At 46.7% G+C, this 12,743-nt stretch overlaps 1 protein-coding gene across 2 annotated transcripts in view; it reads right to left on the bottom strand.

The window, feature by feature from the left end:
* LOC124277651 (major facilitator superfamily domain-containing protein 4A-like) overlaps positions 1-12,743 on the bottom strand; it is a 30,329-nt gene that overhangs the window by 5,755 nt on the left and 11,831 nt on the right. Inside the window, exons 1-2 of one of the 2 annotated variants that reach the window (XM_046713377.1) lie at positions 12,404-12,526; positions 10,983-11,064 (exon numbers count right to left, since the gene is read on the bottom strand). In XM_046713377.1, coding sequence (XP_046569333.1) covers positions 10,983-11,048 — 66 coding nt within the window. In that variant the 5' untranslated portion in view covers positions 11,049-11,064; positions 12,404-12,526. Of the gene's footprint in view, positions 1-10,982; positions 11,065-12,403; positions 12,527-12,743 lie in introns of those variants that run through there. The other variant, XM_046713378.1, reaches the window with a different exon arrangement.

The following is a 12,743-nucleotide window of genomic DNA, read 5'->3' as shown; positions in this document are numbered from 1 at the left end:
GGCACCAGGACATTAGTCTCATCAGCTACTGACGTGTACAACCTGTATGGTGATATAACCGTGAGACTGGCACCAGGACATTAGTCTCATCAGCTACTGGTGTGTACAACCTGTATGGCGATATAACCGTGAGACTGGCACCAGGACATTAGTCTCATCAGCTACTGACGTGTACAACCTGTATGGTGATATAACCGTGAGACTGGCACCAGGACATTAGTCTCATCAGCTACTGACGTGTACAACCTGTATGGTGATATAACCGTGAGACTGGCACCAGGACATTAGTCTCATCAGCTACTGGTGTGTACAACCTGTATGGCGATATAACCGTGAGACTGGCACCAGGACATTAGTCTCATCAGCTACTGACGTGTACAACCTGTATGGTGATATAACCGTGAGACTGGCACCAGGACATTAGTCTCATCAGCTACTGACGTGTACAACCTGTATGGTGATATAACCGTGAGACTGGCACCAGGACATTAGTCTCATCAGCTACTGACGTGTACAACCTGTATGGCGATATAACCGTGAGACTGGCACCAGGACATTAGTCTCATCAGCTACTGACGTGTACAACCTGTATGGTGATATAACCGTGAGACTGGCACCAGGACATTAGTCTCATCGCTACTGACGTGTACAACCTGTATGGTGATATAACCGTGAGACTGGCACCAGGACATTAGTCTCATCAGCTACTGACGTGTACAACCTGTATGGCGATATAACCGTGAGACTGGCACCAGGACATTAGTCTCATCAGCTACTGACGTGTACAACCTGTATGGTGACATAACCGTGAGACTGGCACCAGGACATTAGTCTCATCAGCTACTGACGTGTACAACCTGTATGGCGATATAACCGTGAGACTGGCACCAGGACATTAGTCTCATCAGCTACTGACGTGTACAACCTGTATGGTGATATAACCGTGAGACTGGCACCAGGACATTAGTCTCATCAGCTACTGACGTGTACAACCTGTATGGTGATATAACCGTGAGACTGGCACCAGGACATTAGTCTCATCAGCTACTGACGTGTACAACCTGTATGGTGATATAACCGTGAGACTGGCACCAGGACATTAGTCTCATCAGCTACTGACGTGTACAACCTGTATGGTGATATAACCGTGAGACTGGCACCAGGACATTAGTCTCATCAGCTACTGACGTGTACAACCTGTATGGTGACATAACCGTGAGACTGGCACCAGGACATTAGTCTCATCAGCTACTGACGTGTACAACCTGTATGGTGATATAACCGTGAGACTGGCACCAGGACATTAGTCTCATCAGCTACTGACGTGTACAACCTGTATGGTGATATAACCGTGAGACTGGCACCAGGACATTAGTCTCATCAGCTACTGACGTGTACAACCTGTATGGTGATATAACCGTGAGACTGGCACCAGGACATTAGTCTCATCAGCTACTGACGTGTACAACCTGTATGGTGATATAACCGTGAGACTGGCACCAGGACATTAGTCTCATCAGCTACTGACGTGTACAACCTGTATGGTGATATAACCGTGAGACTGGCACCAGGACATTAGTCTCATCAGCTACTGACGTGTACAACCTGTATGGCGATATAACCGTGAGACTGGCACCAGGACATTAGTCTCATCAGCTACTGGACGTGTACAACCTGTATGGTGACATAACCGTGAGACTGGCACCAGGACATTAGTCTCATCAGCTACTGACGTGTACAACCTGTATGGCGATATAACCGTGAGACTGGCACCAGGACATTAGTCTCATCAGCTACTGACGTGTACAACCTGTATGGTGATATAACCGTGAGACTGGCACCAGGACATTAGTCTCATCAGCTACTGACGTGTACAACCTGTATGGTGATATAACCGTGAGACTGGCACCAGGACATTAGTCTCATCAGCTACTGACGTGTACAACCTGTATGGTGATATAACCGTGAGACTGGCACCAGGACATTAGTCTCATCAGCTACTGGGTGTGTACAACCTGTATGGTGATATAACCGTGAGACTGGCACCAGGACATTAGTCTCATCAGGTACTGACGTGTACAACCTGTATGGTGACATAACCGTGAGACTGGCACCAGGACATTAGTCTCATCAGCTACTGACGTGTACAACCTGTATGGTGATATAACCGTGAGACTGGCACCAGGACATTAGTCTCATCAGCTACTGACGTGTACAACCTGTATGGTGATATAACCGTGAGACTGGCACCAGGACATTAGTCTCATCAGCTACTGACGTGTACAACCTGTATGGTGATATAACCGTGAGACTGGCACCAGGACATTAGTCTCATCAGCTACTGACGTGTACAACCTGTATGGTGATATAACCGTGAGACTGGCACCAGGACATTAGTCTCATCAGCTACTGACGTGTACAACCTGTATGGTGATATAACCGTGAGACTGGCACCAGGACATTAGTCTCATCAGCTACTGGTGTGTACAACCTGTATGGCGATATAACCGTGAGACTGGCACCAGGACATTAGTCTCATCAGCTACTGGTGTGTACAACCTGTATGGCGATATAACCGTGAGACTGGCACCAGGACATTAGTCTCATCAGCTACTGGTACTGACGTGTACAACCTGTATGGCGATATAACCGTGAGACTGGCACCAGGACATTAGTCTCATCAGCTACTGACGTGTACAACCTGTATGGTGACATAACCGTGAGACTGGCACCAGGACATTAGTCTCATCAGCTACTGGCGTGTACAACCTGTATGGTGATATAACCGTGAGACTGGCACCAGGACATTAGTCTCATCAGCTACTGGTGTGTACAACCTGTATGGTGATATAACCGTGAGACTGGCACCAGGACATTAGTCTCATCAGCTACTGACGTGTACAACCTGTATGGTGATATAACCGTGAGACTGGCACCAGGACATTAGTCTCATCAGCTACTGACGTGTACAACCTGTATGGTGACATAACCGTGAGACTGGCACCAGGACATTAGTCTCATCAGCTACTGACGTGTACAACCTGTATGGTGACATAACCGTGAGACTGGCACCAGGACATTAGTCTCATCAGCTACTGGTGTGTACAACCTGTATGGTGATATAACCGTGAGACTGGCACCAGGACATTAGTCTCATCAGCTACTGACGTGTACAACCTGTATGGTGACATAACCGTGAGACTGGCACCAGGACATTAGTCTCATCAGCTACTGACGTGTACAACCTGTATGGTGATATAACCGTGAGACTGGCACCAGGACATTAGTCTCATCAGCTACTGACGTGTACAACCTGTATGGTGATATAACCGTGAGACTGGCACCAGGACATTAGTCTCATCAGCTACTGGTGTGTACAACCTGTATGGTGATATAACCGTGAGACTGGCACCAGGACATTAGTCTCATCAGCTACTGACGTGTACAACCTGTATGGCGATATAACCGTGAGACTGGCACCAGGACATTAGTCTCATCAGCTACTGACGTGTACAACCTGTATGGTGATATAACCGTGAGACTGGCACCAGGACATTAGTCTCATCAGCTACTGACGTGTACAACCTGTATGGTGATATAACCGTGAGACTGGCACCAGGACATTAGTCTCATCAGCTACTGACGTGTACAACCTGTATGGTGATATAACCGTGAGACTGGCACCAGGACATTAGTCTCATCAGCTACTGACGTGTACAACCTGTATGGTGATATAACCGTGAGACTGGCACCAGGACATTAGTCTCATCATCAGTGTACAACCTGTGGTGTACAACCTGAGATGCACCAGGACATAACAGCGTGTATGGTGATATAACCTGGACTGGCCAGGACATTAGTCTCATCAGCTACTGGTGTGTACAACCTGTATGGTGACCTGTATGGTGATAACCCGACTGGCACCAGGACATTAGGCAGCTACTGGTGTGTACAACCTGTATGGTGATATAACCGTGAGACTGGCACCAGGACATTAGTCTCATCAGCTACTGACGTGTACAACCTGTATGGCGATATAACCGTGAGACTGGCACCAGGACATTAGTCTCATCAGCTACTGACGTGTACAACCTGTATGGTGATATAACCGTGAGACTGGCACCAGGACATTAGTCTCATCAGCTACTGACGATTGTACAACCTGTATGGTGATATAACCGTGAGACTGGCACCAGGACATTAGTCTCATCGGCTACTGACGTGTACAACCTGTATGGTGATATAACCGTGAGACTGGCACCAGGACATTAGTCTCATCAGCTACTGACGTGTACAACCTGTATGGCGATATAACCGTGAGACTGGCACCAGGACATTAGTCTCATCAGCTACTGGTGTGTACAACCTGTATGGTGATATAACCGTGAGACTGGCACCAGGACATTAGTCTCATCAGCTACTGGACGTGTACAACCTGTATGGTGATATAACCGTGAGACTGGCACCAGGACATTAGTCTCATCAGCTACTGGTGTGTACAACCTGTATGGTGACATAACCGTGAGACTGGCACCAGGACATTAGTCTCATCAGCTACTGACGTGTACAACCTGTATGGTGATATAACCGTGAGACTGGCACCAGGACATTAGTCTCATCAGCTACTGACGTGTACAACCTGTATGGTGACATAACCGTGAGACTGGCACCAGGACATTAGTCTCATCAGCTACTGGTGTGTACAACCTGTATGGTGATATAACCGTGAGACTGGCACCAGGACATTAGTCTCATCAGCTACTGACGTGTACAACCTGTATGGTGATATAACCGTGAGACTGGCACCAGGACATTAGTCTCATCAGCTACTGGTGTGTACAACCTGTATGGTGATATAACCGTGAGACTGGCACCAGGACATTAGTCTCATCAGCTACTGACGTGTACAACCTGTATGGTGATATAACCGTGAGACTGGCACCAGGACATTAGTCTCATCAGCTACTGACGTGTACAACCTGTATGGTGATATAACCGTGAGACTGGCACCAGGACATTAGTCTCATCAGCTACTGACGTGTACAACCTGTATGGTGACATAACCGTGAGACTGGCACCAGGACATTAGTCTCATCAGCTACTGACGTGTACAACCTGTATGGTGATATAACCGTGAGACTGGCACCAGGACATTAGTCTCATCAGCTACTGACGTGTACAACCTGTATGGCGATATAACCGTGAGACTGGCACCAGGACATTAGTCTCATCAGCTACTGACGTGTACAACCTGTATGGCGATATAACCGTGAGACTGGCACCAGGACATTAGTCTCATCAGCTACTGACGTGTACAACCTGTATGGTGACATAACCGTGAGACTGGCACCAGGACATTAGTCTCATCAGCTACTGACGTGTACAACCTGTATGGTGATATAACCGTGAGACTGGCACCAGGACATTAGTCTCATCAGCTACTGACGTGTACAACCTGTATGGCGATATAACCGTGAGACTGGCACCAGGACATTAGTCTCATCAGCTACTGACGTGTACAACCTGTATGGCGATATAACCGTGAGACTGGCACCAGGACATTAGTCTCATCAGCTACTGACGTGTACAACCTGTATGGTGATATAACCGTGAGACTGGCACCAGGACATTAGTCTCATCAGCTACTGGTGTGTACAACCTGTATGGTGATATAACCGTGAGACTGGCACCAGGACATTAGTCTCATCAGCTACTGACGTGTACAACCTGTATGGTGATATAACCGTGAGACTGGCACCAGGACATTAGTCTCATCAGCTACTGACGTGTACAACCTGTATGGTGATATAACCGTGAGACTGGCACCAGGACATTAGTCTCATCAGCTACTGACGTGTACAACCTGTATGGTGATATAACCGTGAGACTGGCATCAGGACATTAGTCTCATCAGCTACTGACGTGTACAACCTGTATGGCGACATAACCGTGAGACTGGCACCAGGACATTAGTCTCATCAGCTACTGACGTGTACAACCTGTATGGTGATATAACCGTGAGACTGGCACCAGGACATTAGTCTCATCAGCTACTGGTGTGTACAACCTGTATGGTGACATAACCGTGAGACTGGCACCAGGACATTAGTCTCATCAGCTACTGACGCTACTGAATTGATGTACAACCTGTATGGTGATATAACCGTGAGACTGGCACCAGGACATTAGTCTCATCAGCTACTGACGTGTACAACCTGTATGGTGATATAACCGTGAGACTGGCACCAGGACATTAGTCTCATCAGCTACTGACGTGTACAACCTGATATAAGGCACCAGGACAACCGTGACGTGTACACTGGCACCAGGCACCACATTAGTCTCATCAGCTACTGACGTGTACAACCTGTATGGCGATATAACCGTGAGACTGGCACCAGGACATTAGTCTCATCAGCTACTGGACGTGTACAACCTGTATGGCGATATAACCGTGAGACTGGCACCAGGACATTAGTCTCATCAGCTACTGACGTGTACAACCTGTATGGTGACATAACCGTGAGACTGGCACCAGGACATTAGTCTCATCAGCTACTGACGTGTACAACCTGTATGGTGATATAACCGTGAGACTGGCACCAGGACATTAGTCTCATCAGCTACTGACGTGTACAACCTGTATGGCGATATAACCGTGAGACTGGCACCAGGACATTAGTCTCATCAGCTACTGACGTGTACAACCTGTATGGTGATATAACCGTGAGACTGGCACCAGGACATTAGTCTCATCAGCTACTGGTGTGTACAACCTGTATGGTGACATAACCGTGAGACTGGCACCAGGACATTAGTCTCATCAGCTACTGACGTGTACAACCTGTATGGTGATATAACCGTGAGACTGGCACCAGGACATTAGTCTCATCAGCTACTGACGTGTACAACCTGTATGGTGATATAACCGTGAGACTGGCACCAGGACATTAGTCTCATCAGCTACTGACGTGTACAACCTGTATGGTGACATAACCGTGAGACTGGCACCAGGACATTAGTCTCATCAGCTACTGGACGTGTACAACCTGTATGGTGATATAACCGTGAGACTGGCACCAGGACATTAGTCTCATCAGCTACTGACGTGTACAACCTGTATGGTGATATAACCGTGAGACTGGCACCAGGACATTAGTCTCATCAGCTACTGACGTGTACAACCTGTATGGTGACATAACCGTGAGACTGGCACCAGGACATTAGTCTCATCAGCTACTGACGTGTACAACCTGTATGGTGATATAACCGTGAGACTGGCACCAGGACATTAGTCTCATCAGCTACTGACGTGTACAACCTGTATGGGTGATATAACCGTGAGACTGGCACCAGGACATTAGTCTCATCAGCTACTGGTGTGTACAACCTGTATGGTGATATAACCGTGAGACTGGCACCAGGACATTAGTCTCATCAGCTACTGGTGTGTACAACCTGTATGGTGATTATAACCGTGTACAACCTGTATGGTGATATAACCGTGAGACTGGCACCAGGACATTAGTCTCATCAGCTACTGACGTGTACAACCTGTATGGTGATATAACCGTGAGACTGGCACCAGGACATTAGTCTCATCAGCTACTGACGTGTACAACCTGTATGGTGACATAACCGTGAGACTGGCACCAGGACATTAGTCTCATCAGCTACTGACGTGTACAACCTGTATGGTGATATAACCGTGAGACTGGCACCAGGACATTAGTCTCATCAGCTACTGACGTGTACAACCTGTATGGTGATATAACCGTGAGACTGGCACCAGGACATTAGTCTCATCAGCTACTGACGTGTACAACCTGTATGGTGACATAACCGTGAGACTGGCACCAGGACATTAGTCTCATCAGCTACTGACGTGTACAACCTGTATGGTGATATAACCGTGAGACTGGCACCAGGACATTAGTCTCATCAGCTACTGGTGTGTACAACCTGTATGGTGATATAACCGTGAGACTGGCACCAGGACATTAGTCTCATCAGCTACTGGTGTGTACAACCTGTATGGCGATATAACCGTGAGACTGGCACCAGGACATTAGTCTCATCAGCTACTGGTGTGTACAACCTGTATGGTGACATAACCGTGAGACTGGCACCAGGACATTAGTCTCATCAGGTACTGACGTGTACAACCTGTATGGTGACATAACCGTGAGACTGGCACCAGGACATTAGTCTCATCAGCTACTGGTGTGTACAACCTGTATGGTGACATAACCGTGAGACTGGCACCAGGACATTAGTCTCATCAGCTACTGACGTGTACAACCTGTATGGTGACATAACCGTGAGACTGGCACCAGGACATTAGTCTCATCAGCTACTGGTGTGTACAACCTGTATGGTGACATAACCGTGAGACTGGCACCAGGACATTAGTCTCATCAGGTACTGACGTGTACAACCTGTATGGTGACATAACCGTGAGACTGGCACCAGGACATTAGTCTCATCAGCTACTGACGTGTACAACCTGTATGGTGACATAACCGCTTATCAAATCTGACTAGTTTCAGGGGGCATATTTCTCACTTCTGTCTTTACAATGTAAAAGGGGCAGTGGGGTACCCTAATGACTCACGCTGAAGACCCGGGTTCGATTCCCCATATGGGTACAATGTGTGAAGCCAATTTCTGGTGTTCCCCGCCGTGATATTGCTGGAATATTCCTAAAAGCGGCGTAAAAGCTAGCTCGCTCGCCCACTCACTCACTCACTCACTCACTCACTCACTCACTAACTCTTCAGCACATTATGTTTGTTAGAAATGATCAACTAATTCATGCACGTAAGGATCGCATGAGTTGACAGATGTTCATGATTTTCATAACTGTGGGGTCGGTGGGGTAGCCTAGTGGTTGAAGCGTTCGCTCGTCACGCCAAAGACCCGGGTTCGAATCCCCACATGGGTACATTGTGTGAAGCTCATTTCTGGTGTCCCCCGCCGTGATATTGCTGGAATATTGCTAAATCCGGCGTTAAACTCACTCACTCATAACTGTGCGTCTTGTTGCAGACACGATAAAATAAAGACTGCAATTGCATTGAAGGAATATTGTGTTTAACGACAAATACGCATTTAAAAGCATGGCAATAATGTAAATTAAACCTTCTTCTAGTGCACTATATAACCTCTCCTGGCAGTTCGACGGGAGGGTTCCATGACCAAGGTAACCATAGCAACGTTATCATGTGAACCTGTTACACTGTGAACCCGCGAAGATCCGGGTTAGAATTGCACTTCAGTAACCCATGCTTGCCCTAAGAGGCGACTAACGGGTTCGGGTGGTAAGGCTCGCTGGCGTGGTTCACACATGTCATCGTATCCCAGTTGCGTTGATCGATACTCATGCTGTTGATCACTGGATTATCTGGTCCAGACTGGATTATTTACAGACCGCTGCCATATAGCTGGTACTTATGCAAGCTAGCGCGCGCAATGAGAGCCGGGAACCAGCTTAGTACCGAAAGTAGAGCCTCGCGAGACTTTACCGGTTGTCGTAAAGCTGGAGCGGTGCTGTTACGCATAAACTACATATAACAAATGGTTTAATCTAAAAACACCTCATGTACATAGTATGTACTACATACACTACATGGATGAGTGTACATGAATTGAGTATATTTAAATTGCATGTGCAACATCTGGTGTTCTTCACTGTTTCAATATCCTAATTCACGTAAAACCATCCATCCGTCTCTGTGTCATGACCTTACATATATTCATAGACAATTGTACGTTCATGGAAAATTCATAACAGTATTCTTTTCACAATGAAAGAGTGAGTGAGTCTGGTCTTATGCCATTTTTAGCAATATTCCGGCAATGTTACGACGGGGACACCAGAAATGGGCTTCACACATTGTACCCATGTGGGAATCGAACCCGGGCCTTCGGCGTGACGAGCGAACGCTTTAACCACCAGGCTACCCACTGCCCAGAAGCTCAAATAGACGACGATTGTCGTTAAAATAATAATCCTTCTTCTTTTGTCACTCCCGCCTCAGCAAAGCTGTGGTCACCAGGGTTTTGGCACAGTGCTTCTGTCCTTTGGAGCACCAGATTCCTAGCTCTTGCCAGCATCATACAATTCACAGTGTGGGTGACACTCACGACCACGGCATGATGGACGCCATGACATGCTTCCACAAAAACTGGATCCACGTGTACAGAGCGTGGAAATATAATCAACTCAATCCATGTGCGTCTGATTAACATTACTCAGACAAAGAGTATAATCGATACAACATGCACGATGTATGTATTTAACAAAGTGTACGTTTATATGATTTGGTTTGGTTTGTTTTTTAACGCCGCACTCTGCAATATTCCAGCTATATGGCGGCGGTCTTTAAATAATCGAGACAAAATAGCATGCGCATCGATCTACGCAACTGGGATGCGATGTGAACCAAGTCATCAAGTCTGATCCCGTTAGTCGCCTCTTATTACAAGCAAAGTTTATTCTATAACAAATGCGTTTTGACAGTGGTCATATGTGACATATGCTATACTTTGGATTACACTTTCTCTGTCAAGTACAGATTCTCGCACTTTCGTAAGGTCGATCCGATCCGGGATTCGAAACCACACTCTCAGAGGCAGGGACGTGATCGCCAGCACACAATGTCAGCGATCTAACCCACTCAGCCAACGTAGCTCCCACACAAAACAAGTCTGAGTAGATCAATACACCTGGACCACAGAGTTCCAGTTGGTTGTCACCAAGGGGTTGCCGGGCACCTGCTCTCACCTGGAATTCCAACACGAGGAATAAACCTTAAGGGAGAGATGGGGTAGCATAGTGGTCAAATCGTTACCTCGTCACGAAGGGCCGGGTTTGATTCCCCTCTTGGGTTCAATGTGAGAAACCAATTCCTGTGTCCCCCGCCGTAATGTTGCTTGATTATTGCTGAAATTGGCGTAAAATCCCACATTTACTCACGTACCTCGAGTGCCGCAGTGTACACCAGCAGCCCCGTCAACCCCAACTTCCTCCACGTCGACATCTCCATGTTCACATCAGCGAGTCTGAAACACAGGACGATCAATAATCCAGTCAGTGCCACAAGATTCAGACCATATTATACATGTAATGCATGTGGTCTCACCTTAGGCACTTGAGTTTGGTGAAATTGCCTCTGTTCACAAGGCAGAAAATGGGTACCCGGTGGGATAAGTCATATGACTATTAACCTTCTAGCGCCTCACATGCAGCTAGGGATATTCGGGGTAATAATAATCAGATTGTGATTTCAGCGCCGTTGAGCACTATGGTAGAAATCCATTACATTTAGTACATTCTCTACCTGTCAAATCACGACCCTCAGATCAAACAAGCCATCATTGCCACCCTCAGATCAAACAAGCCATCATTGCCACCCTCAGATCAAACAAGCCATCATTGCCACCCTCAGATCAAACAAGCCACCATTGCCACCCTCAGATCAAACAAGCCATCATTGCCACCCTCACCCGACGAGCCATAGCCTCAGCCAAGAAATCCATCACCTCAAGCACACTTTCATTGCCCTCAACGGATACCCTAAACAGTTAGTAGAGAAGACCATACGCAAAACCCTGGCCTCCCAGCAAAAAGACCCTGAGTCCAAGTCCAAACCAGACCCATCACCAATCCTCGTCAGTATCCCATACCTAGGTCCCATAAGTCACCAGATCAGCAGACTACTCACCAAAACAGCCAAAATAGACGTCACCTTCACCTCAGACAGAGCACTAAAGAACATGATACATGCTAATTAGTGGGATAGGGGTCCCACTGAACCCACCCCAAACCCTAGAGGATGTGTGTACGAAATAGCATGCAACTACGGAGACAAATACATAGCAGAGACATCACGCCCATAGTCACCAGGATAAAGAACATAAGCCATCTGTATAAACATCTGACATGAAATCTGCCCTTTCGGAACACCTCATCAACATCCCGACCACCACATTTCCTGGCAATAAACCAAGATTCTACACACCAACATCAACCACTGGAAGAAGAAAGCATTGAGATCCAGAGAAAGAAGCCAGCCATTAACCAAGACCAAGGCATTTACCTTCCCAGTGTATATTCTATTGTCCTACAATCTCTTGGTTTCAGCCTTACATTGTTATCTTTGTACATTAATCCTATCTAATTGGCTTCCTATCATGGTGTTAACATTGGCTTCATTAACCCAAATTCACCTCTCCTCACCTCACCTTCTAACACGGGACGTTCTGTAGCCATTGCTCACATCTCTCTATTGATCTACTTGTAACTCGTAACATGATGTCACCCTTGTTCTCCCAACCTTAAAGCACTCGTGAGAATAATCGAAAACATAAATTTTCTGATGATTTAGGGATGCAGGTTTACCTTATAACAGCTTTGCAGGAGACTGTAAAGATGGTGAACTCTTCTGAATTCAAAGCGACGCCGATCAAACATTGTTCCTAATAGTATTATATTCCACAGAATGATAAATATACATCCACGAGATACAGTGACTCACACACAATCACGCTCGGTTGGTCCAGTATGAGTCTGCAAATCAACAGTATCTCGGCTCCAGTGAACATTATTACAATAACAGTAGGCAGATTGCAGGATTAATTCTGTTCACAAATATGACCTGATTATAAATGTAAATCCCTGAATCACCACAGAGAAAGTCGCCATTTTGTGAAAGGTGAGTGAGTGAGTTTGGTTTTACGCC

This window comes from Haliotis rubra, unplaced genomic scaffold (assembly GCF_003918875.1).
Source record: "Haliotis rubra isolate DU_JTF1 unplaced genomic scaffold, ASM391887v1 Scf225, whole genome shotgun sequence".
Classification (NCBI taxonomy): domain Eukaryota; kingdom Metazoa; phylum Mollusca; class Gastropoda; order Lepetellida; family Haliotidae; genus Haliotis; species Haliotis rubra.
This window is presented reverse-complemented; position numbering and strand designations above follow the sequence as displayed.